Source organism: Limulus polyphemus, unplaced genomic scaffold, assembly GCF_000517525.1.
Source record: "Limulus polyphemus unplaced genomic scaffold, Limulus_polyphemus-2.1.2 Scaffold1057, whole genome shotgun sequence".
Classification (NCBI taxonomy): domain Eukaryota; kingdom Metazoa; phylum Arthropoda; class Merostomata; order Xiphosura; family Limulidae; genus Limulus; species Limulus polyphemus.
The window spans coordinates 255170-282942 of record NW_013666667.1 but is presented as its reverse complement, the minus strand read 5'-3'; the positions used below and the strand labels follow the sequence as shown (position 1 = coordinate 282942).

At 32.0% G+C, this 27773-nt stretch overlaps 2 protein-coding genes and 1 long non-coding RNA gene across 5 annotated transcripts in view; all 3 read right to left on the bottom strand.

Annotated features, from left to right (window-relative positions):
• The window catches only part of LOC106461912, a 164331-nt gene that overhangs the window by 48179 nt on the left and 88379 nt on the right, over positions 1 to 27773 (bottom strand). The window lies entirely within an intron of this gene.
• Positions 1 to 27773, bottom strand: part of LOC111083021 (zinc finger protein 883-like) — a 59350-nt gene that overhangs the window by 6805 nt on the left and 24772 nt on the right. Inside the window, exons 4-6 of one of the 3 annotated variants that reach the window (XR_002611102.1) lie at positions 9772 to 9922; positions 7200 to 7828; positions 4212 to 4540 (exon numbers count right to left, since the gene is read on the bottom strand). Coding sequence is in view for 2 of the 3 variants with exons in the window: in XM_022389006.1 (XP_022244714.1) it covers positions 6273 to 7828; positions 9772 to 9922 (1707 nt within the window). In the remaining variant the exon portion in view is untranslated. Of the gene's footprint in view, positions 1 to 4211; positions 4541 to 5789; positions 7829 to 9771; positions 9923 to 27773 lie in introns of those variants that run through there. The other 2 variants (XM_022389007.1, XM_022389006.1) reach the window with 2 other exon arrangements.
• On the bottom strand, positions 21340 to 27041 carry LOC111086385. Its single transcript, XR_002611103.1, has 2 exons — positions 23757 to 27041; positions 21340 to 23694 (listed from the first exon to the last, which is right to left on the bottom strand). It is a non-coding gene; the product is annotated as an uncharacterized LOC111086385 (long non-coding RNA).

Genomic DNA, 27773 nt, shown 5'->3' with positions numbered 1-27773 from the left:
CTGCTTTGTTTCCCCGCCGTGTTTCCTGTACTGCACGATGATTCTGTTGACTGCTGAAAGCGGGATTCCCAAATTCTGCGAAAATTGCCGCTGAGTAATTCCACCATCTGCTTGACCAACTATCCTTCCTCTATCAAAATCTGACAATTCGAGAGAATCTTGAGTTCTAGGCATGTTGTAGCACAAGATAATTAGTGTGCGGACCATTTTCATTTATATAGTGCTCTGTGAACACAAATTAGTTAGCATAAATCAGTTAAATGACGAAAAACTAAGTGTCTATTACTTGTGACAACTCAATGTAGGAAAAGCATTTTGGATTAAAAGATCAGTCCTTGTTTACCTAGATCTGTCAACAGTGTTGGTCTAGTTAGTTAAAACCCGTTAAGTATTTATAGAAATGGCAGAATCGCAGATATTAGAGAATGAATTTGATATGTTTCTGTAACTAACATCTCCAAGTTTGTGAGTTTTGTAATATTCAGAAATGTATATAGATTGTAAAGATCTATCAGTGTCAGAAATATGACATCATAATAACAAAAGAAATTTGGAGGTAAACTTTTTATATAATTTTAATATGCAAGTGCATGTGTAAAGAACTACTCATTAACTAGTGAACAATACATCCAACAGAGAATTATCTAGTATTCGCAAGTGTGGTAATGTGGCGCAGGCCAAAACTTTCAAAAGGGAGGTTCTTTTAGTGACCCATTCTAATAGCGGGATGTCAAATAAACTATTTTTAACAGGCTTTTCACGAGCCAGTGGGGGAAATATTGGTTAAAAGAAAACCCTATCCAATCCGGTTTTTCTTAATTTGAAATGAAATTGTTTGGACATTTTTGTTGGCTAAAAAGAAGACATTTCCCACACTCTTTTAGTGTTGGAGTTGTAAAAAGTGATTTGAAGTGGTAAGGTGACTGAAATCCGTCAGCACATCATGAGTTTAACAGCCAAGCACAATAAGCATGGAAGTCTCCAAATGACACATAGAGGTATTCGAAAACTATTTAGAACCACCTTAGTAGATACTGTGCAGCAGGCTGAGTACAACATTATACCTGTGGCTACTTTCGAAGTGTTCCTGTCTGCTCATCCCACTGCTGACTATCGTGATGCTTTGACCTTCCCTATCGAATCACAGGTGAAGTCGTACATATCTCATTTGAAAGCTAAACATAAAAAGGTGATAGCAGAAGCATAAAAGGTTGGTAATTGCTTAATTAATGATGCTGAGAATGTGGCTATCTTGATATATACTGAATTTACTCCCAATGGGTAGACCTTAGTACTAGCTAGTATGGAGACTTCAGGATGCTGCATTTCACTTCAGAATTTATCAATTGACAAATGAAAACTCGTTTCGAAAAGATACATTCAAAACACCCCCTTGGCTCCTGAGGGATGTGTTAAAAAATGAAGTGAAATTCAAATTACTGGAAACATAGTTTATGTTTTATGTAGATATAACTACAGAAACGGCACAGTGAATGAGTTTTATATAGAACAGTACAGTTAATGTCTTTATATTTATATATACATAGAGAGTTAGATATGTTTATTTATACAACAGCACTATTAACGTGTTTCTTATGTATCTGTAGACACAGTGTTAGTTCTTACATAGAATAATATATTTAATGTGTTTATATAGGAATAACACAGTTAATGTACTTAATATAAAAAAAAAGGAAAGAGAAAAAATTTCCTGAACGAATTTTTCATAGAGCAGTTTAGATTGATAAATGTTTACATCAGAGACAGAAAGGAGTTTGTACGCAACCATCTAATTCTTTTCAAGGAGGGGGAAAATTATATACAATAAATTATGAGGTTACTATGGGTGTTGCATCATTCAGTTGCAAGACGTAAATTTATTCTAACTTGAATTTTTATTCATACATTCTTAGTAAGATAGACAATAATAACGCTTTGCACATCAGTCACACTTGTAGACATATTTGTCAGTTTCATAAACACAAAGAAGAATATTTAGCGACAATGCCTCATAGTGAAAAAAATGGTGTTCTACTGCTAAGAAATCTCGAGAAACCAGCTTTCGTTGGCCACGTGTCCTTGTATAAGGATTTGTGTATCACGGCTCTCAATAACAGATTTAATCATCGAACAACTGTTATCTTTTATTTTTTGAGTGAATAAGTTAATTTTTCCTTTAAACTATTGTCATTAGCTTTGTAACTTGTAATGATTAAAATAAATTTGAATACTACTAGTTTTTAAGTGAATTTAGAATTAGGGGAAGACCTAAATCTCCCAAACTGGCTGATGCTTTGGATGCTATTAAGGGCCGTTAACCCATTCACTGCAATTGGGACATATATTTCATCATCTTGACTATCATCACTAGATGGAGAGCTAGCATCCTCTTATCTCGCTGGCCCTTCATCATCACACATTTAAACACCACTTGACTTACTTTCACTATCTGAGTCAAGCATATTTACATAGTAATTAGATTTATTACTCGCCGCTCTAGCGATGCATGGTTGGCACACTTTTGGACATTCTACTTAGGTATCTTGATAGTTACTGAAGGACTGAGTTGAAAATATTGAAAGAAACCATACATCACGATTAGGTGGGATGACAATAAATACTTTCCAATTCATTTTACACCCATACGTCACACGCAACAATTTTGAATCACAATGGGAAACATTTGTCCCAGTCACAGTAGGAGGGGATGGGAGCATTGGGAACTACATGTCCCAACCACAGTGAAAAGGTTAATATATCTTATATCTAAATTAAGCTCTGGAAGAGTCAAACTCCTCTATAAAAAGTTGTGTTCTTCATTTGGTTTACGAATGCTAGTGAACTGTGTAAACCAGTGAGATTATTATTAGAGCCAAGACACTTCAAAATGTTTTAGAGGCAAAAGCAATGCAAGATCTTTCCTTCAGTGACACATTTACGCTGATATTTATTACTTTTTTCGAGAAATAGCAAACCGAATAATAAATATCATGCAAGTCATTTTGTAATAACACAGCCCCAGCAAGGACACCAATGCCATTAACAGCCAATCTGAATAGCTTGTTCAAATCAGATGCCACAAGTATTGGTGCACTTACAAGCATGGCCTCCACTCAAACAAAAACTCTTTGACAATCTCCAGACAAAAAAAAAAAAAACTTCACTTTTTTATTCGTAAGTGGAAAAACTACATCTGAAAAATTCTGACAAAATTGTTTGTAATATTCGCCCATGCCTAGGAAATGCATCAGTTCCTTCTTGTTGGGTACAGAAAAGTTGACAACAGCTTCAGCTTTTGAAACTACTGAATGTACCTTACTTTGAACAACAACACGACTGAAAAGATTACATTAGCCTGACTAACCTTACTTTTCATAAAACTGATCATTAACTTTCGATAGTCTTTCAAACAACATACAGAGACACTGTACGTTTTCCCCAAGTGCTCCTATATCCAACCATATCAAAAATGTGCAAGTGACAACCCTCAAAACATTATTGACATCATTCATTAAATGCTGAAAGATGGCACAGGCATTTTTCATTTCAAACAGCATTACAAGATACTGCCACAGGCCATCAGGAGTAATGAAGACTTATACCTGTTTTACACTTTCAGTGAGAGGGATCTGCCAGTATCTGTTTAATAAGTGAAATTTACTTACTACTTTTGCATGACCAATTTTATCAATACAAACATTAAACCTAAGAATAGAATATGAGGCAGTTAACGAAAACCATTGTCAGACTTGGGTAATAGTATACTGGGAGAACTCCACTCACTTTGACTCGTTTAATAATCATGGGTCACAGCATTTGTCCTATTTGGGATATCCAAGAACAGATTAACATATTTGTGTAATAGAAATTTCACATCATATCTCATACCAGAAGACAGATGGCTAGACTAATTGTCAAGATTAGCGAGTACTTCAGAATTCTAGAGCTTTGTGTTTGAGAAATACTCACTAAGTGAAAATTCATGATTGTTTCATCTGGGAGAAACTCAAAAGACTCACTTGACACAGCAGAAGTCAGAGATTTCTTAGCAGAGCCATTCTCCCTCTCTGTTATGATATTCTTTTAACATATTCACATGACATACTCGTTTTTGCTTTCCCGTTTAAGGTGTATTAAGCACATAATCTAAATCCCAAAGTTACTTTTCAATAACATACCTGATCATCTGGACCAAAACTTCTAGCACATACCTTTTTTGTGTATCATACTATCATGTCTTCTTGAGAATCCTGCAACTTGTCCCTAGCAATGGAGCATGCTTTCATTATTCTGTCTTTGAAATTCGACATGTAGTACAATAGATTTAACTTTGTCTTCTTTCATAACCATTATCTTTCAATAATTAGAGTGAACCATGCACAAACATAAACACAAATGGACTTGAGTGGAAGGTCTCTTGGGCTGCAAACAAAAACAAATAGATCCCATCATTCCAATCTTTCTAATCCTCCTTGAGACTGTGGATGGTATGTGCAATATTTGTATATTTTCTTTGTCTTTTAAAAAATTATAATGTTTTCTTGTTTATAGTTAAGCACAAAGCTATACAATAAGCTATCTATGCTGTGCCCCCTATGAGTATTAAAACTCAGTTTCTAGCAGTAGAAGTCCATAGACAAACTGCTGTGTCACTGGGGAAAAGCATCACTTGTTAAAAATTGTTTTTCAAAAACAGGACAGCTACATGGTTTCTCTCTCTTGCATGCCTTCTTTGATGTGTATTTAAGTTACCACTTATTAAACTTTCAGCACACTCTTTATATTCCTCTCTACACAAGTCACAAAGTGTTACTTAGTTACATTCAAAATTTAATTCAACCACTTTATTATCAATTTATTTTAATGAAATTAGCTTTATCAAGTATATCACAATTCAGTTTTATATTGTCTTAGTTTGTATTCCTTTATTTCAAAAGAAACCTCTAAAACAATAATGAAAACTTCAGTTTTGTTGTCACTAGACCTGCTTGCAGTTAAAAATACCTTAGCTTCTTCTATTTCAGCTCTACTGTGTTAATGTACAAATTTTGTCTAGATGGTCAAAGTACACATATACACCCACTACATTGTTGGCGAACTCTGTTACCTAGTGTATAGTTATTTATTTCTCATCTTATACGTATTAGTTTGATAGACAATTAAGTTGCATTTAGGCTTTACTTTTATGTTTTAGTTAATTATATATTATTAATTTTAAAATTCATATTTGAAAGGTTTAATTATTTTTTATAAAATAACCAAAACTTCCCTTCAATTTGCAAGTCTTAAGTTTCTAAGTGAGTGAAAAAACGTTTACCTGCAGCTAAAGCATCTCTGCTTATGACAACTCTTCTATCTCCCAAAGACACCTGTTGACGTTCGTCGACATAAATAATCAACGATAAAGAATAGGAAAGGAAAATAAAACATTAAATAGAAACTATAAGTGAAATTATGCACGTGACCCAAAGAAGATACTTTAAAGATTATTCAATGAAAAGATAAAAGGTATGTACATATTTCTATTTCTTAATTTTAAGCATTTCATTGCACCATATGTTGATGATAACAGCCAGTAAGATATTGTAGAGAAAATGAAAAATAAGAACATTCATCTTAAAACAACTTTTGATATTCATTTAGGAAGTTATAGAAATTATGTACATAAAATATGAAAACTGTATGATAAAAAATAGTATTTAATACATAACATGAAAGTCACCTTGCAGCTGAACTATTCAGAGTGTAAGTATAAATAACTACATTAAATAACGAATTTTTAGTAGAAGTAATGGAAAAAAATCAAAATTAAATGTTTTATTTTTCTGAAATTACACACGTTTAGGAAAGTTCTTGTCAAATTTCAAACAATTTCATCCACTAATTTTATTTTTGAAGTTAAATATGACAAGAGCTACATTACATCCCTACATTTTAGGGACCCGATAATCATAGTTAAAAATTGTTTCTTTCCAAACAGCACAACTATATGGTTTCTCCATGGTGTGTCTTTCTTGATATCTTTTCAAGATACTACTTGTTCCAAAGTGTTTCACACAAACTCCACAGCTGTGAGGTATCTCACCAGTGTGTGTTCTTTGATAAATTTCTAACTCACTCTTTTTTTTACAATCTGTTTTCTACACACTATACGACTATATGGTTTCTCCCAGTGTGTGTAATCTTTAGTGTTTTAAGTCACACTTTGTTCCAAACTCTTTTCCACAATCTATACATCTATATGGTTTCTCCCCAGTGTGTCATCTTTGATGTTATTTTAAGATACTATTTATACCAAAGTGTTTTACACAAACTCCACAGCTGTAAGGTATCTCCCCAGTATGTTTTTTTTCATATATTTCTAACACACTCTTTTTTCCAATCTGTTTTCTACACACTATACAACTATATGGTTTCTCCCCAGTGTGTATTTTTTTATGTGTTTTTAAATTACTGTTTGTACTAAACTGTTTACCACACAATGTACAACCGTAAGGTTTCTCCCCAGTGTGTATTCTTTGATGTACTTTTAATTCACTCTTTCTTTTAAACTGTTTTCCACACACTGTACAACTGTAAGGTTTCTCCCCAGTGTGTATTATTTGATGTCTTTTTAAGACACTATTTGTACTAAAGTGTTTTCCACACACCATACAACTGTATGGTTTCTCCCCAGTGTGTACTCTTTGATGGTGTTTTAAGTTACAGTTTGATATAAATTGTTTAGCACAAACTGTACAACTGTAAGGTTTCTCGCCAGTGTGTATTCTTTGATGTGTTTTAAAATTGCTGCTTCTACCAAAGTGCTTTCCACACACTGCACAACTGTAAGGTTTTTCCCCGGTGTGTATTCTTTGATGTACTTCTAATTCACTGTTTGTTACAAACTGTTTTCCACAAACAGTACAACTATAAGGTTTCTCCCCAGTGTGTATTCTTTGATGTACTTCTAATTCACTTTTTGTTCTAAAATGTTTAGCACAAACTGTACAACTGTAAGGTTTTTCCCCAGTGTGAATTCTTTGATGCCTTTTTAAGAAACTATTTGTACTAAACTGTTTTCCACACACTGTACAACTGTAAGGTTTCTCCCCAGTGTGTATTCTTTGATGTACTTCTAATTCACTCTTTGTTCGAAAATGTTTAGCACAAACTGTACAACTATAAGGTTTCTCCCCAGTGTGTATTCTTTGATGTACTTCTAATTCACTTTTTGTTCTAAACTGTTTAGCACAAACTGTACAACTGTAAGGCTTCTCCCCAGTGTGTATTCTTTGATGTTGTTTTAAGTTACAGTGTGATATAAATTGTTTAGCACACACTGTACAACTGTAAGGTTTCTCCCCGGTGTGTATCCTTTGATGTTGTTTTAAGTTACAGTGTGATATAAATTGTTTAGCACACACCGTACAACTGTAAGGTTTCTCCCCAGTGTGTATTCTTTGATGTTGTTTTAAGTTACATTTTGATACAAATTGCCTAGCACACACTATACAACTGTAAGGTTTCTCCCCAGTGTGTGTTCTTTCATGTCGTTTCAAGTGACTATTTCTATCAAACTGTTTCCCACACACTGTACAGTGAAATGTTTTCTCTCCAGAGTGTATCCTCTTTTGTTTTTTTAGGTTATAATTTTTTTTCTGACAACTGTATAGTTTATTATGACACTGGTGTATATTAGATGATTTTAGGTTATTTCCACTTAACTCGGTTTCTCCACAAGTATTTTTGCTTGGAGATATTATGTCTTCTGTAAAGAGATCTTCTTTTATGACATCATAACCAGGAATCTGATTCCCACAACAGATGTTCACACTGGCCTTTATATCTAAAATATATATAAATGATGCCACAAAAATAGTTAATAATAAATATATCATACATTACTTTATTTGATGAACATCTAAATATATTTTAATGTTCTAATATGATCAACACAAATATCAATATCAAAATATTCAAGTTATAACTACATTTCACACTTTATAAAAACTTTTCTACTTTTCTAGATTGGAAAAGCAGTGAAAACATGAACTGTTGGTAACATACAACAGTTAAGAGAAGTTTTTAATTGATAGTCTAAAATTGCCTGTGGAAAAATGATAGTACATTGTTACAATAACGAACATTACTTTCCTGGATTAACTGTTAGAGATTTTCTAGCTTGAAGTGGTTGATTATCATGAAATCTTCTAATGATTTGTCTACTTTAACAGGTTAATTAACACCAATAGTTCATAGTTCCTGTTCAAAAGTTCTATATATGTGTTTAATAAATATTTATAAATGCCAAGCTTAGACTAAACTAAAATGTTTACATAATATTTTTTTTTTATCAAGTTTAGGTATTATTCTTGTGACTAGAAACTGCTTGATTACTGACTTCAGCATGCTAAATTAAGAGGTGAGAGATTTAGGATTATTCATGTCTCAGATTCTATACGGCTGGTAATGATCAGAAAATCACATCTATGAAAATAAATATCTGCAGTACATTCTCCAAACATGTTGAAACATTAATCTATAGAAATGGGTTTATACATGAAAAACCAGGAATATAATAAACAATGGTCGTTAGAAAGTTTCTTAGGATTTCATTTCATAGAAACAAGTACTGTTCTCCCCATTTTTTTCAGCTAGAAAGCCAGATAAATTATGATAGTTATAAAACATTGTTTCCTTTGTGTGTGTTATTTTCTGTGCTCTTAGATGTGCTATACTACATTGTTTTTAGTACAGAGTATTGTCTATTTTGCCTTCAGTTTGAAAGTTTCTCTCAAAAAGTTTGTCGCCAAGCGTAAGAAAAGCTTTAAAGTCTGTTATGCCATAGCTAAACAGCCAGATGAATTAATGTACTTATAAAACATTGTTTGCTTTGTGTGTATTATTCTTGCATTCTTAGGTGCATTATTTGAGTAAGTAAAAACTATTTTGTGTACTGGTACCATAAATATAAAAAGTTTGCATAAATTTATTCAGCAACCAATAGCAAAAAAACAAGAGATTACAGTTGAGTGATATATTTCTTGTTTTTGATGTATATTCTATATTTATCATTATAAAAGTAAATCAAATATAACAATTACAAATTTGTGTGACTAGATTAAATAAGATAATGAAAATAATAATAACAATTCTTCACGAGATATGCTCAGAGCAGCTCGTAGGTTATATCATTCAATATGGTTACTTATGCTACATAAGTAACTTACAACTAGTGCCACAGGATTATTCAGTTGACATGAGTAAAAGGGCTATAAAATTAGGTATAAATAGACATATACTATTAGCAGTTTTAAGCTATTTATGATAAACAAAATGTACTTTCATGTTACAATCTGCAGTCACACTAGAAAGAAAAAAAGGTAATTTAGAATTATTTGGTATTTTTTTTTAATGTAGTTACAAGGTCGGTCAAATTGACAGATTGTGTATAGAATTAGGGTAAATAAAGTAACAACTAAAGATGAAAAAGTATTTTTAATCTTAACAAGAAAATCACTTTGCAATTGGAGTAGTCAACACTCTGAGCCCATACATTCATGGACCAATTTTCAGTACAAATTCTTAATTAAAATACCTGACTTTTATTTATAAAAGAACTGAAAGCTTGCCAAATTTCATAAAGATACATAAGTATATTAAAAGTTACAGTATGGAAATTGTTATGGTTACTTTAGGGTTACATGGTCAGTCACACCAACCAAGTCTGTATTGTAAGTGTTAAGCCAGTGTCAAAGAAATTAAGTATTAGGAGATATCTGTACTTACCAGATGTTCTTTCTAACCCAGATTCGATATCTCTTTGAAATTCAATTTCTGTTTTCACATTTATAATATTATAGTGTGAGCTATTTTGATCCTCATCATCACTATAACTGAATTTTGAAATAACATCATCTTGTAGCAGATCATCAGGCTTCTAAAATCAAAAATACACTGAATTGTTTAACAGAAATAACAATTAGTGTTATCATTACATACAGTCTCCACAGTTCACTAATTTAAAACATGATGATATAATTAATAAATCTAATGTTTCAAACTTAGTTATGTATGTAAATAGTACTCAAACTATTTAAATACAACATATTTTGTGTCTAATTCTACAGGCAAACAAAACATATAGGAAAAATTTAGAAATGCAATTTTATTTTTGTTATTTTTATCTCCATACTTTGGATTGACATACAAGACATTAAGAAATTATTCTGTAGAAAACACAAAGTAACTACTTTTTTATTTAAATACACAAGAAATTATTCTACATGAAACACCCAATAATCACTTTTGTATTTAACCAAATTCAAAGTAAAAATATTGAACTTTATATAGATATCCTACTGGAGTGAAGCATCAGAGTTATCTACAGAAAGAAAAATAAGAAAAAATAAATACAAAAGTAAATACATACCAAAAATGTCTTAATTTTATTTTTACAAAACCAGAACCTGAAAAGAACTATAACTGGTAAAATTCATAAAACCACAATTAATCTGGACAGTGTCAACAATGTCAAAGGCAAACTTTGAGAGAAAAAAGTCTAAAATGGTGCTTTCACTGGTGTTCTTTTAATTGGAATGGAAGCACAATGTGGGCAATTGTGATCCCAGTGTCATCAAAGCCACATATTGGCAAATCAGTTCCTTGAAGAAGAAATTGATGAGTAAAGAAATTTTCCAAGGTAGAGCCTTGTCAAGACAACTTCCTCTTTCTGAATCTTATTGCAACTAGATAGCCAAACAACAAAAAAAAAGGCTTTATCTGGAAAACTTTGTGATATTGCTCACCCCAAATTAACTGCCAGCTGATTTCAAACCATCATAAAAATGGAACAGAAGCATGTTTCATGAGGTGTTCACAAAAGAGAAGTCTGTAGGTACTTCCACTCAGGGGTATCTGACTTTATTTGATGATTTAAAGAAGGGCCACAGGTAGGGATGCACGGGTACCCAGCCAGGTATTGGACTACCTGGTAATACTCGGCTCTGGCTGAGTGTCGAAGTTAAAAACAGCCAAATCTGGGTAATTGAAAATGGCGTCTAAGCCCTATTCTTTGTGGCAACTTACACAGTACTGAAAGTTACAGTCAATAATTGGTTTCCTTTAAAAAAAAACAGTTCTGAGCAACAAAGACTGAAAAAAAAACACATTTGATATTTATTTAGGTTTTAGGAGTTATACAAATGATATTTGAAAATTTTAATATTAATGAAAATTACTTATGACTCATAGAGGGAAACAACATCCAGTGTAAATTGTAAATAGTTTTTCAATGAACATTAACGTGCTCTTCTCTACTTGCAGAAGGTAAACATGTTATGTACATTGTAAATAGTTTTTCATTGATACTGAGGTGTTTTTTCCTTTTTTTTGAGTTTATTAAATTCTACTTATGGGACCCTTGAAAAAAAAGTTAGATTCCAGAACCCTTCACTGTGGGACCCCTAGTGAGAATCCTGGATGGAGGATGAACACTGATCTTGTAGAACTGAAACTAAGCTACTTAATATATGGATCACTAGTATGCTGACAAAAATGCATGCAAATGGCTTTAGATGAAGACAACATGAATCTGTATGCTGTGTTCTACTCAGACAAGCAAATGAGGGTAGTCTGAAGCTGCTGCTCAATAAATCAGAACATTACAAGATGCAGGAGAGAGATGACACAGCATCTCATAATGAATATTGTTCATCCCTACTGATGCACTGCCAGATCAATGAAGAGTGACTTTAATTTCCACCATAGTGACTTTTGACTTGAATAGAAGGTGGCAATGTTTCCACTCAAGATTTGATGGTCAAAAAGGCAGGGGAAGAGTCAGATGTGCTAGAATAGACAGAAGCACTCCCCAAGAGTATTGACAATGCCCTGTAAATTAGCAAACTCTTAGACATTGAAATGCAAGATTGAATGTAGATGAAAGGTAAACTTCCCATTTACCTTTAAAATCTCGTTCCAAAGAACTTTAGAACTAGCAATGGAAATAATACTGGAAGCAAACTTAATCCAAGATTCTTTCTAGTTTTGAAGTCTGATCTGCCAACATGGACATGAGCCTGCTCAATGGCCAAGTGGTTAAAAAGAGTGGTTTATCTGCAGAAGATATCCCAGGACTGTTTTTGAGCCTTTTATGCCTGTTGACAGTAAGGATACCACCACTGATGAGGATACCATGTCAAAGAGGTCGAGGTTTTAGGGATTGATCAGCTGCCTGGACAATACAGTCAGTTACTGCCTTCACAAAATTTTTAATAGAGGAAAGGTTAACAACAGCCAAATCAAGCTCCAAAAGAAAGAGAGCTTGTGGACATGCTCCAGCTTCCACTATGGCACACGATTGAAATGGCATTGACCACATCATATCTCCCTAAGAATGGTCACTGCCTTGGGAGAAGGGAGCAAATGGATAGAGCAGTGGCAGTAGAAATATGTATCAATCTAATATTCAAGAGAGGGAAATTGTGATCCAAGAGAATATATTCCACAGACTGACCCCTTCCATCAATATCTCCACCACTCCAGAATAAGAAGTGAGATGACACACCTGGTGGCAGGTATAAAACAAAGTATGATGGTATGTCCAATAGACACACAAATGGCAGTAGCCTATAGTGGTGTATTGAGTGGCAAAGTCATGATGGGTGCAAACAGAGGTACCACAGTCACATGAACCCCTCCATCATTCAACCTGTTCTTCCTGTACAAAGAAAATGTTGAATGTTGACAGTATTGATAGGTCTCAGGAACTTCTTCTGCAAGAAGATACACACATGACGGTAAGAACCAATCAATGTCTAAATGTTATCTAAATTAGTAATAACATTTGACAGTGACCATTTTTACTTAAAAGGAACGAGAGAACTGGGTGGAGAGTCTTTTCAATTTGATTTATGAATATTGCATTTCTTTTTAATTCTAATGGTCTATTAACCTACATGAACTCTGCTCTGGGTCGATGAGACATGTCCCTGTCAAATAAATGTAATACCAGTAAGTGAGTCTGTGATGAAATGATGACCTTTCAGCCAAAGGAAATGGAAACAAACATTCACTGGTTTCAGTGGTATAGATGTAGATTAGTGTAGATGTTGACTTGTCTAACAAACTATCCATGGAAGACAGAAGATCTTCAATATGGGGAGAAAATATTCCACTGTTCTGTGGCAGTGGAACACAGTGCAACAGTATAAGGGAATACCATCATACAAACTCAGGATAATTAACATTAATAGTGTTTAGCCTCTGTACCACCTCCTTCTCCATCTATATAGGGCATGATGAAAAGTAGATGGAGTGGAAAACATAGCAATTAACATACAGAGATGAAAGTGTCCCTTTCCTAAAAATCCTGAAAATAATCGAAGCCAAGTAAGGGGGGTCCGGCACCCAAAATCCTGCATTTTGATGCATTTTAGTACTTAAAATTCACTTAAACAAGTTACCCCATTTTTCTTACATCAGTGATTATCAAATACATGTGAGAAATATCAAATCTGATTCCCCTAGTTAATGGATAATTTTCAAGAGTGCATTCTTTGGAATTCATAATTTTCACTATTGGATGTCAAAACTTATATAAAGTAATACTTTTATAACTTACACTCAGTACTACATATGTGTTTTTGAAATGTGTATGATTCAACTGAGACTAAACAGTTCACACAATTATGAAATTGAATAGATTCATTATTTTTTTAGCAATGTTTTTAAATCAGACAGATATTTATTGTAAAATCAAACTCATTCAGTTTACAAAAGATCTTATCAATCAGTCAAATTTTTCTTGTAATTTGAGCTCATTCAGTATAAAATATTATCAGTTACCACAGAAAACACAAAAGGAATATTTCTTATAACCATGCCACTTCAAGGATTTCAAGTCCATCAATAAAGCACTAAATTATACATATACCATGGAATGCACTGCAAATTCTGTACAAAGTTCATAGTTCTATAATAATAAAACAAGACAGTCTGCTTAGGAAAGAGAAAACGAGTTGTGACAGTGACACTAACAACACTAGATCTTTTTCTTCCTTGGTTTTTCAACATCCTCACTGTTTCGTTTTCTCTTGCTAGCTCCCCTCTTTGACCATATTGCTTTTTTAATGTTTTGAGCAATTGTGTGCACTGATTGCTTTCATCCATGTTTAGAATGAGCTGGATTTGGCAGTGCTTTTTCTTCTTTCCTCGTACACGCCAGCAAGCATTGCGAGACTACAAAATGGCGGCGCCCTGTCGCCGAATGTAAACAAACCACGCGATTGCATAAACGCTTATCTATGGCATGGAACACCAAAATCCGATAAATAATTTTAAACAATGTGTTTCTCCGGAAGAAAACTGGAGGTTTTCAGGATTTTTTAGAAATATCCGGATTTCCGGAAGACTTTCATTATTACAAATAAGATAGAGTGGTACGTGTATACACAATGTCTAAATTTATCCGCTTCGAGTTTATTTCACCACATGTCAGTGTTTGAATTTACTCATCGGATTCCACGTGACTTGTTTTAGCATGTAATTAAATAAAAAAATCAAAATAAACTAATGAATATAAACAGGAATGTTACGACGACAATATTTACATGAGACAAACATTTCAGGATACAATTATGCCATCATCAGAGAAGTCTTAAAAACAAGGCGAGTACAAATGAAGTAAAATCTGATGTAAAGCTACAAACTGGGCTACCTGCTCTGTGCCCATCGCGGTTAACGAGCCCCAAATGTCAGCGTTATAGGCATTATTGACCATAATGACAAATGAAAATGCCCACAAAAAAAAGGGAAATTTTAAGATCCTGCTGATGTTCCACAGTGAATTTCATGCTAGTATCTTTACTATCCAAATAGTGCATAAATTGTGAAGCTTGATAAGAAAGAGTTCTTGGAGATGGTAGAAGTGTCATCTACATACCTCCTATAATGGAAAGGTTTAAGCTGTTGTGATAATTCTTATAGCCAATGTCTTTCACGAAAACAGAAATAAATTGGTTAAAGATGGTATCAATCTGGAGCCCATACAAACACCGTCAACCTGATCATAGAGTTTTCCGTTCATAAAAAAAAAGAAGAAGAAGAAGAGATTTTTTTAGTAGCTAAGTCTATTAATTTCAAATAGACAAGTTGTGGAATAGTCGCACTGTTGTAAAACAGATCAGCACTTAACTGTATGGTTTCTTTTAAAGGTATATTTATATATAACGAATCAACATAAAAACTGGGAGAGTATACATTACTATCAGACTTCCACTGTTCTATTTAATTAGGAAATTCAAAACTGTTTTCTAAAGTGTACTCATTAATAGTGAGCTTACATATTCAAGTAAGAAACCAACCAAAGCATGAATGTAGATTCCACTGTTAGAAACTATTAGTCACAAAGGCCATTTATTTATTAATTTTAGGCAAATTATACAAAATATCTGAATGAGTTCCTGATGTTTTTTCCAAAGAGAATATTTTCTTCAATTACAGTAAGCATCTTTGCTTTAGGTTCCCTTTCAAAATAATGCAGCTTGAAATTTAGTGGAAACACAATATCTTCTGCTTTCTTTAAATAATTAAATATAATCAGCTTTATCTAATATTACATTACTATTTCCTTTGTGTGATTTGGAAATAAAAGAACTACAATTTTTACTCTGATGCTTTAAATTCGTCTAAACTTAAACCTAAAAATATATATATTTACCATTGTAATTATTAAAAAGAGTCAGTGCTATACCACTGACCTGAGTTTTAATATTACTGAAAAACTGACCTCAGTTCTTCTATATAGGTTAATGTGAAAATAGTTGCAAAATCTATTCTAACTGTACAAAATAATTCCCAAACTTAAGCCTATTAAGGATACTAAACTTTAAACCATGAGATAATAAAACTTTCTTCAACAACGTCCTCATAACATACTGTTGCGTTACGAGGTCACGTGACTAGTGTCACGCCCCCTGCTTTCTGGAAATATCTTGTACCTTCGTGAATTGTCGGGAGATTACTAGATATAGGGTAGCCTGGTATATATAAGAAGGACAATAGTATGTGTGTGTAGGTAATGAGTAATTGAACTGCAGTCAGAGAGAGACGTATTGTTGAAGTTAACGTTCGTTGTTACAGAGCGACTGTCGAAAATAAGTGTATCGGTAAAGTTATATTCAGAAAGAATAAACCAGTTTTATTAAGTAAGGATTTGTGTCGCTAAAGTTTCGTCGGAACGAAGTTACGGAAAGTTGATTAACAAACGGAGACGTAACAAAACTTTGAATAATAGAATATAACGTTATCAGGTTTTTCTATAAATGAATTTTTATCTAACTGTTGTTTTAGCTAACAGTTTTTTCCCGACTTATAAAAAGAATTTATTATTCTGTGACTCAATAAAGAGCATAAAATGTCCAAAATCCAAAGCCCAAACTTGGTTTTCTAACATCTTAAATGCCTCAACTGGTTGTCTTATTAACATGTTTTCAACAATTGATTTGTTTTTGCCTAATTTCAAAAGTAATTCAACTAGAGTTCTACCCTACTGTCTAGTGGTAAAACTGAGGAACAGACACTTTAAAATAGAAGAAATACTTTAAACTGAAATAAATGTAGCTTATTTTTATAAGGTTTTAGACATAATCTTTCAATTTCTAAATAAAGTTATTATTGATTTATTGTATCCATTTTTGATGATGTCAGCAACTGATTTATTCTGAGAAATCTAAAATATAATATAAACTTTAAGATTAAATACACTATCAACCACCCTTTTACTTATATTTTACCAAACCCCAATTTTGAAAATTGTAAATTTTTGTCATGTAATTTGAAACAGAAGGGTAGAGTTGCCAAAGTCCTATGATCCTGGTATGCTATATAAAAAATATAAAAGGACAGTCAGAATGAAAAGCTGAAAAAAAACTTAAGTCATTCCAAAATAACCCTAACTACTTATGTCATATATCCAAAAAATTAAATTCACCATAAAAATACATACAAATGTAATATTCCCACACCATACAAACTCAAATAAAATCAACATTACTGACAAACTAATACAAGTCAAAGTAATACAACTGAAATTCTAAGACTTTTATCTCATAAAGAAAAACAAGACACAAAAAATAAAACCTCCTGCCCCCACTGGCTACAAGCTTTCAGTCACTACCTTAGGTGAGATAAAAGGACTATTCTTAAGGCATTTATACAACTACATTTTTATAGCAATGTAAGTAACTTACTACTTTTGATGTAGAATCATTATATAGAAATATCCATTTAAAAGAAACCATACTGCTAAATGCTGGTCTGCTTTACAACAACAGTTCCCAACAGTATGATTATTCCAAAATCCACACATTTGAATATTGATAAATTTTGCTTCTAAAGAATATCATTTTCTTTTGACTGGAAAGTATTTGATCAAGTTGATAACAATGCTATACGCTTAAGACTGGTGCCATCTTTAACCAATTTATTTCTGTATTTTCATGAAAGACAATGGCTAAATAAATGCCCACAACAGTTTAAATATCTCTATTATCAGAAATATATTAACAACACCTTCAAGAAATCTGTTCAAACTTCTCAATTTCTTCACTATTTGAATAGTAGATATAGTAGCATAAAGTTCACTGTGGAACATCAGTGAAATCATAAACTATCATTTTTGGATACTTTAAATCAATAGTAGTAATGGTCAATTTGAATGTGAAGTGTATTATAAGAAAACATTTCCAGGCACGTATTTCAACTTTGCAAGCTTCATTCCAATTATCTTCAAAGAAAATTTAGTCAAAATATTTCATCTTGTATATAAAATGTCTAGCACATACATATGATGTCTTTCATAAAGAAGTTAATAACATCAAGGAATTTTTATGTAAGAATGCTTTTCCAATTTTTTTAATTGATAGAGTGCTTCATATTTATTCAAATAAGCAAAGCACCAGTATACCATGTACAGTTGAAATGCCAAAATATCCTATTTTCACCAATCTAACCAAGTGGGTAAATATTCTTTAATCATTAAGAATCAGCTGAAAAATGTCACTCGAAGGAAGTATCCACAAATACAGTTGAAATGTATTTAAATTCAATTGTTGCCTATGGTTTTCTTTAGATTTAAGGGCCAGGTTCCAAATTTACAATCATTATATGTAGTTTATAAGTTTACTTGTCCTTGCTGTCAGCAAGACTATATTGGTTCTACTAAAAGAGAACTGTAAACATTAATTAAAAAACATAAGATTTCCCCCAATTAAGTCAAGTGTAACTGAACATGCCCTAAAAAAATGTGACATTGTGTTCATTCCAGTTGGTTTTAAAGTCTCAGCTAATGATTAACAGAGCATTAGAATGAAAGAGAGATTACTTATTCATAACCTTAGGCCTAATATAAACATTGTTAGGATATGTAGTAAATTAGTTCTAGAGATAAGATTGAGTTAAATCTGCAGACAGAAGTTTCTGTCTTAAATCTGTTTTTTAATCTATATGCTTTGAGAACCCATGAATGGTAGACAGGTAATGAGATGAAATTTGGGGACATTGGATGGTTTATTACAATGTCATAATATGTCATTAAAAATTTGGTCATGAAGTTATTTAGAAAATTTATAGGGTGTCATGGTATAAACGACTGTTTGGTTTAATTATTAGTGATTAACTTATATTTGTGATTGAATACTTTATTATTTTTAAGTTTTGTTGTAATAACAGTTAAAAGCAGACGATTGTAGAAGGTTTTGTTAATAACTAATGGGTGTCAAGAACATAGAAAGTGGTCAAACAACTATGTAATAATGATATAAATAGCGTGAGATGAGCAAGAAGCAGAAGACAGACAACAATAGACAGATAATAGCAAATATAGCCGTGTGAAGATCTGATAGACCTAATGTTTAATATGTTAGAGTGAAATTAACAGTATAAAAAAAGATAAGAAGGATAATTTTATTCCATCAAAGCGTAGTTCTAAAGTAATTGAATCAGCCTGGGTACACTTTGACAAAAGGAACAGAGGATCTTCAGAACAAAGAAGACTAAACGAATTATGGTAACTTGCGCCACAACTGTAAGTGAATATTAGTACAATAGTAATATAGAGAAGATAGTTTGACTTGTCCACTGAAATTCTAAAGTAATAAATAGGCCTATGTGGACTTTTGACAAGAAGAAGAGTACTATATATAAATAGTGTTTATGATAAGCCTGTAATCTCTATAGTGTGAAGACTTTGTTGTAGATACGTTTAACTTGTTCTGAATATATATATATATATATTATTTGAAAACAAGTAAGTGTGTGCTGTTTATTCATTGTTGAACTTATCGCTAACAAGTCACAGACACCTACTGTAGAAGAATCCTAAGCCCAACAACAATATACTATATATTTATATACTATTAAGAAATACAAGTAAAAGCCATTTATTTCCACAATTGGCAAAAAGAAGAACTTATATATATAAAATTATTATTTTTTAAATCTGACATAGGGTAACCATTTTGTAACTTGAAGCTTCATTATGTATGTGGAAATGATTGAAGTGTGGTACAAGATACACAACGCTAAATGTATTTTAATTGACAAAGGTTTCTCTTGCTCCATAACAAATATGCCAATTAACTGTTACAGATCAAACTCCCTTCATGAAATTTGGCATCAAGTTTTACTTTCCGTGGAGCTTCTATGATACAACATCGGTTGATCATTCAATATGTACTTTTTATTGCCAATTTCAATGAGAAGCAAGAACAGTTGAATTCATGTTGTATCTATTCTATGTTACATAGGCTTCCACCATCATCAGGACACATCACTGCCCATCCCAACCCTACATGAACAGCATCTACTTGATACAGCTGATCAAAGCTGGGATTATACTGATGAGAGGTATATGCATTATACAGGTGACTAAATGACATTACTGTAAATTAATTCAAATGCTGAAAGATTACATAACGGTAATGTTTGTTTTAAGTAGATATCATGCAATACTCAGGCAACACACTGATATTTTGCTGATCAATTCTAACCAACATAACATGACAGTGTACATTCCTCAATCCATCAGCATACACAATGATATATATTATTGGATTTGTTGACAAATATAATTTTTTTTTAAAACTACATCACAAGTAATTAACACAGAGAACATAACGTTCACACTATATAAATCAGTACATGCTAATGACCACCATCTTGTAAATCATAATATCATAATGATGTGTAATATAAAAGCTATCGTATTCATTATACGTGTTCAAATTTCATTTAAATATAATATGGATATTTTAGGATCTTGCAGACAATATCCCTTAGCTAATTTACATGATAATAATTATATTAATCACGAAACAATAATGAATACCACGTTAAATCAATCACAAAAATGCAGATGGCACGACAAAAACTTCATGTAACAATACTGTGCACTACATGTCAGTGTTCCAGACCAACTTTCAAATGATCACTTATCAACAAATTCTAAAACCTAAGTGATAACAGAAATAAAACAGTCATGTAGTTTCCTAGATCTCCCCTTAACTTTCTTCTGCTTAAAAAAGAGGAACATAATTAGCAGTTTTCCCGAGTAGCAGGAATTTCTTTAATGCCCAGTAATATTTAGAAAAAACATACACAATCTCAATTTGTTCTTAAATTTCATCAGGACTAATTATTGTCAAGTCTAGTAACAAAATTTTTATAAATTTTGAACTTTTCCTTTAGACAAGTGCATTACCTATATTTTCACATTTATTTATGAAAATAGAATGAAAGTGATTTTTTACCTTTGAAAATGCCAATGTTGTACTATTGGTCTTTCACAATTTTATTTTCTTGCTTTTCATTAGAAAAATAATCTTATGTAAAGTATAAAAAGATGTGGTCTATCAAATAGTATCATTCTGCAAAGTTTAAAACTCATTCCCTGTAGTAACAGTGTCACCTGTCTTTGCTCTTGAACAAAATAAATGTTTTTCTATTGCTATATAAAAGGTGGAAAACAAAGTGAATTATATCATATTTTTCATAAAATAAAATGAACATTTTCTAGTAGGTGTCATTTCATATTGTGTTTTATTTAACACACCCTCTTTGGTGGTACAAAAAAAACATCGTTCATAGTTAAGTGATGGAACATTTTTTTTCTTGTAACATATGTTTTTCTGAAGCCACAACATGACACATTTAGAAATAATGTAGGCAAAAGCATATATGAATTAAAGCTGGACAAAAAATTTAAAACAAAAATTGTGTGGATTTTAAAATCTTATTAACAAAAAATGGCATTAGAATCAGTTCTATTATATTTAGGAAATATTTCCGAGGTGAAACTTAAGGTATAACAGTTTTATTTGGCATTCAATTTAATAATACATAATGATATCATATCCAGTTCAAAACAACTATTTAAATTTTATACACATATAATAGTTCAATATAAATAACCTTATTATTTGACCTTACTGATATAAAACATCTGATTACTACTACCACTACATACCAACAATCACATTTAGTTGCTTTTTTTTTTAATCTAGTTCCATTAATTTTCCCATTAAAATGATTTAAAACTGTCCAATCTGTCAATAATTTTAAGCACGGGTTACTTATTTATGTTTACAATGTGGTATGTATCACTATCTTTACACAAAGATGAAGTGCTTCACTAGAAATTCATGGCAATTTGTTTGTATATAAACATCTAGTAAAAATATTAAAAATGACTGATGATAATTTTTAAAAACTCTTATGACTAGGAACCCACTTAGAGACTAATAATGTTTGAAGATGGTTTGAATGGGTAACAAAGAAAATGTTATTAAAAGTTTAACATAGTAAGAAATGTACGATGTTTCAACAAGATTTTGTCATAAGCATATACAAGTAGTTTACTTGACACAGGGATACACATACAATATGAAAAAACTCTTAAAAGCAATCCAGAGTTATAAATATTAAGAATTAGAATGCTTACAAAAATGTAAACAGAAATTAGACCACCAAGTATACTGCTACCTCAAACCAGATAATTACGGAAGTATACAACACTATATCAACCACCAAAACAACTCAAATTTAATTCAAGAGATGTACATACACAACAAAAACTGTGGAAACTAAAACTGGAAGTCCAAAACAACAATGAAGTGTCACCTGACCTTTTTACCAACAGATGTGACCAGCTATTCAGTGACACAGAACAGTAACTTCTGAACAAAGGCCTCAACCACAAAATAGTTCCCTGCCTAGCCAGAAGACTAGTGATCCACTTCATAAGAGAATAAAAGGCTATCTGTACCTTAAACAATTTCAAGCTAGAAGAAAAAATCCAGATGTTGAACCACAAGACTTTTATTACAAGTAACTACAACTAAATGTGGTTTTCTGAAGTTCCACAAAACTGAATTTTAAACAACTTTTTAAAGACCATTAACACACTTAACCAAACATGTAAACTGAAAAGCAATCTCACAAACAATGAGATCAAATGTATCTATAATCTAAAGAAAGACAAGAACATTAAGAGTTAAAAAGTCAATAAAGGCAACACACTACTGTCATCATAAACAACAAGGAACACATCAACAAAATAAATCGTAAACTTTCTGATAAAAAGAAATTCGCACCCATTCCAAACAATCCAACAAAAACACATGAAAAAACAACTGAACAGAAATTTATCACAAATGAAAAAATAACTTAATTACTAATGACCTATATGTTTATCTATATAAAACTGACTTGCACAAACCACAACTTTATGACATTCCTAAACCACACAAACATTTGCCCCATTTGACCTATACTCCACTAATGACTCATTTAAGTATAAGCTTGGCAGGTACATAACCTGGGTTCTCACACAATATTCAACATTTGCAGGCTCCTTTTTCAAAGATGTCTTGAATTTCAAAAACACACTAGACTAATTAAAATCTAAAACCTTAATGGTTAGCTCTGATGTTGTTTCACTTGCCACTGAAGTTCCCACAATAGTGCTCTCAACCTCTACATTCAATTACCCTAATCCATTAATTCACATCCATAGCACAATTTTTGTCATCCTCATACAATTTACAACAGCTAAAACCAACTTCATTTTCAACAATGCTGGTTTAAGCATGGGCAATCTTGTTTCACCTGTTTATTGCCAAAATATTTATGACGAGCCAAAACAGCAGGCAAAAATTCTGCACTTCATCCCTCTATATACTGGTGCAGATAATATCAATGATAATTTTGCTGGATTCACTTTCATCAAGCACATAAAAACCTTCTTTGAGCATATAAACTCCATTCACCCCAACATTAAATTTACCATCAAACGTGAAAACAACAAAGTTATCTTTTCTTAACATTATTAGATCTGACACATAGTTCAAAACCACAATTCACCATAAGAACACGTCCATTGGTCTATACATCCACCAAGATTCTGTTCATGAAACCAAACAAAAAAATCAATACATTAGAAAACCTTATAATGACTGCTAAACAGATGAAGAAATGAACGTTATGAAGACTGCTAAACAGATGAAGAAATGAACCTCATAAAGACTGCTAAACAGATGAAGAAATGAACCTCATAAAGACTGCTAAACAGATGAAGAAATGAACCTTGTAAAACTGCTAAACAGATGAAGAAATGAACCTTGTAAAGACTGCTAAACAGATGAAGAAATGAACCTTATAAAGACTGCTAAACAGATGAAGAAATGAACCTTGTAAAGACTGCTGAAGAAATGAACCTTATAAAGACTGCTAAACAGATGAAGAAATGAACCTCTTAAAGACTACTAAACAGATGAAGAAATGAACCTTGTAAAGACTGCTAAACAGATGAAGAAATGAACCTTATAAAGACTGCAAAACAGATGAAGAAATGAACCTTATAAAGACTGCTAAGCAGATGATGAAATGAACCTTGTAAAGACTGCTAAACAGATGAAGAAATGAACCTTATAAAGACTGCTAAACAGATGATGAAATGAACCTTATAAAGACTGCTAAACAGATGATGAAATGAACCTTATAAAGACTGCTAAACAGATGATGAAATGAACCTTATAAAGCATTTCTTCATTCACATGTACAAATTTCCTCCAGTTATTGTTGAAAAAATTTCAATCTATCACCACAAAAAAAAACCATCAAAACTTAACTCACGAGCAAAACTGATACTAATGAATCAAACAACAACAACGCAACATTACACTTCAGTTTACTAATTATCCCTGAAGTCAGTTCAAAAATAATTCACACTTGGACAAAATTTGCCATTAAACATAAAATTCTGATTAACTTCCATTTCTCTTAAATCTAGCCCTAAACTAAAATCATTACCAAATAAAAATTATGTAGTCACACAAAAGCAACATCATTTACAAAATAATGTGTAATAACTCCACAGAATTATACATCAGAGAAACTGGAAGAAAATTAGAAACCACATTTACTGCACTTAATAAAAAACCATCCCATGTTTATTACAATTACAACTAAAAAACACATAACATACATATATAAAAACACTAATATTAAACATGAAGACATCAATAAACATAAAAATAAAAGAAATCTTAATTGAACAACACAGCTTTATCCTAAACCAACACTCTGGGTTGCCAAGATAACTTTACTAAGCCATTAAGCAGTCTCTATTCATGTGACATCTTTATTCCATACTGTATGTATATTCCCGTGTCTAGTTCAGTTACTTGTACTTAGTGATGACGAAACCATGTTGAAATGTACATTTGTTACTTGTTACTACGTGAAACTGGAACAAAGTATCCTTCACTACCCATTCAAGCTGTCTACAAACTTCAACAATCAAATTATGCATATTTTGTTTATTGTTCTCAAAACAGCACAACACGATTACCACTGTTTAACTATATTGCATGGTTATTTATATCTATGTATAATATAGACATTGTATACAACTGAATAAAATGCTTAATGTCACAACAGCATGAAGTACTTTTGTCTACAATAATATAAATACATTTTTGATTACTCAATCCAAAAGACTGTACCTGATTAGTCTTTAGGTAATGACCAAGTCCATTATGTGAACAACTCACACCATTGTTTAATGACAATTTTCAAATATAAAGATATTTATTTATAATGTTTCACCCTAAATTAATAAATTATACACTACCTACCTCTTAAATTTATGAAAGGTTCATTTATATTTTGTATTTTCTGTTGAAAAATCCTAAAATCATATATGATACATAAAAACTATCTAATAACAAGTTATTCTACAATATTATATAATTTACACAACATAATGTTACAATTATGAAAGTATACAACACTATATCAACCACCAAAACAAATCAGATTTAATTCAAGAGATGTACGTACACAACAAAAACTGTGGAAACTAAAACTGGAAGTACAAAACAACAATGAAGTGTCACCTGAACTTTTTACCAGCAGATGTAACCAGCCATTCAGTGACACAGAACAGTAACTATTTGCTGAGTAAATGACAAATATGGTTAGGATGTAATGTGATGAGCATTTTGCTACAGGTGGAAAGATTGAAGGCTGTATGTATGAAAAGTTACACAGTGCCAAAGTCGACCAGCTTTAGCAAATGGTCATTTGTCTAACCAAGCTGCACATGGTAACCAGTTTTCAGTACTGTTTATCACCCCCTGCAAATCATCAATCCTCACACTATTTTTTTTTCATGATTAAGAGCTTTCTTATGGGGGTTATTTTTCATTTTGGACATTTGCATTGTCATCTTTGTCAGAGATATACCTTCTTTGACCACTTTCACAGCTTACATTTTTTCTAATTTTCATAAAGATCACTTTCACACCAGCTGCACTGGTAATATTTAACATTCTGGAAACCTTGAATTTGCAGGTTATGGAAACCTTGAATTTGCAGGTTAGCGTCTGATACTTGTAGAGAGTTCAGAAAGATCAATACAAGTTTATATTCTCAGTGAAAACACATTAGAAAAACTGATAGTCAGAAACCAATTTGCAGCGAAAAAAAAATCACTCCCACAAACCTACAAAAGTCACTGTTTCTTTGTAAGTATTTCTCTTTCAAGGTTCCTCTACATTGTTTGGGTCCCCATATTCTGACAAATGTGCAGGAAATAACAAAATCCTTAACTTTAAAGGTTAAGAAAAATAAAACAAATATGATCCTTTATTGTGAAAAACATGTTTTATGGTGTTAAGTTTCAACATTAGACCCACATTAACAAAGTAATATCAAAGATTGAGAATAAAGAGAAATTTTTTTTTTAAACTTACAATCCCCTAAATAGTAGTTATGTGTGCAAAAAATATTCAGAAAGGTACGTTTTAGTATAAATAGTGTTTTTTTAATGGCTAAATCAAAAACAAAATGGTCACTACATGCCTATTATAGTTGGAAAACTTATTTCATCAATAAAAATAATAATAAAAACAATTTTTTTTCAGATTTTTTCCATGATAACATACAAGATTGGATTCAATTTCATATGATAAAACAAAACAACAGAATACTATTATCATTGCTACTGAAACATTATATTACTCAGTATCTAATTATTGAAATGCATGATAGACTCTGAAAAATGTCTAGTATTTAAACCCTGAGGGGAACCTTATGTAACAAGTAGATTGAATAGGTACAGCCACAGCTATCCCTAATTCAGAACTGCTAATCAGAGTGACAGAAACCAATCATCACCAGTTATAATGCCTGTAATTAAAAATGCAGATCCTAGTCGGCAACATGATACAATAACCGTGGTGCTAGGCTCATCACTTTGAAAAACTAGGTATAAAAAATATGTTTTCTTTCACAGAAGTTAAACTCTACAAAATCAGTGAAGCTAATATCACATCATAAAAATGTACCTGTACAATCTAAAACATTATGAAACCTACAGAACAATCACCCTTTAAAATCATCACATTTTCTAAACCTAAAAATTCACTTAAGTATTTTTCCCTATTCAAAGCAAACATCATACGTAATCTTTTAGAGGTTCAAACCAAAATCTTAATTAACCTCTACATCAATTACTGTTTCTTCTTAGGACTAATTTCTCTAGTGCCATCATCGGTGACTCGAAAGCTAGGGATGCCACCAAAGCCAAACAATAGGAAATAACAGTAAAAGCCAAGAAGTTGACAACCTATGTACAAAAGACAACATTATTAGATGTATAAAAAACAAGTTACCATATATATATAAAAGAAGATAAAAACATGTGTTTGTAGCCTTGTACATACTAGCTTAGTAACTTGATATATTGTTTTTATTTTTGAAAAAGATTAGTTCTACACAATCTAAACATTTAGTAAAAATCTGTGGGTCTGTCTGTTTATCCATTATCTAACTACTCCAAAGTCATTGGGCCAATCTCAACCAAACTTTGTGGGATGATAATTTGGAAAATGGGTGGTGTTAATTAGGGTCTTACAACTCTCGTCACCCCATTATTGCTGTTATTGAGCATTTCTTATCTTTGACATAAGTTAACGTTAATTACATTCATAGATGGCGCCACATCCTTACACCAAACCAAAACAAACTACTTAATTTTCTATGATACAACATTAACACAGTATGGGGGGAGGGTAAGCAAGCATTTTATATGTCTCAAACAGTACACTAGCACTCCCTATGGAATAATTTCATGAAAAAAATGGCCACCACTATTGCAATAATACATAAACTCAGATAAAGTTTCTACTACAACAGCCACCATAACATTGATATGAAGAGCCATTTCT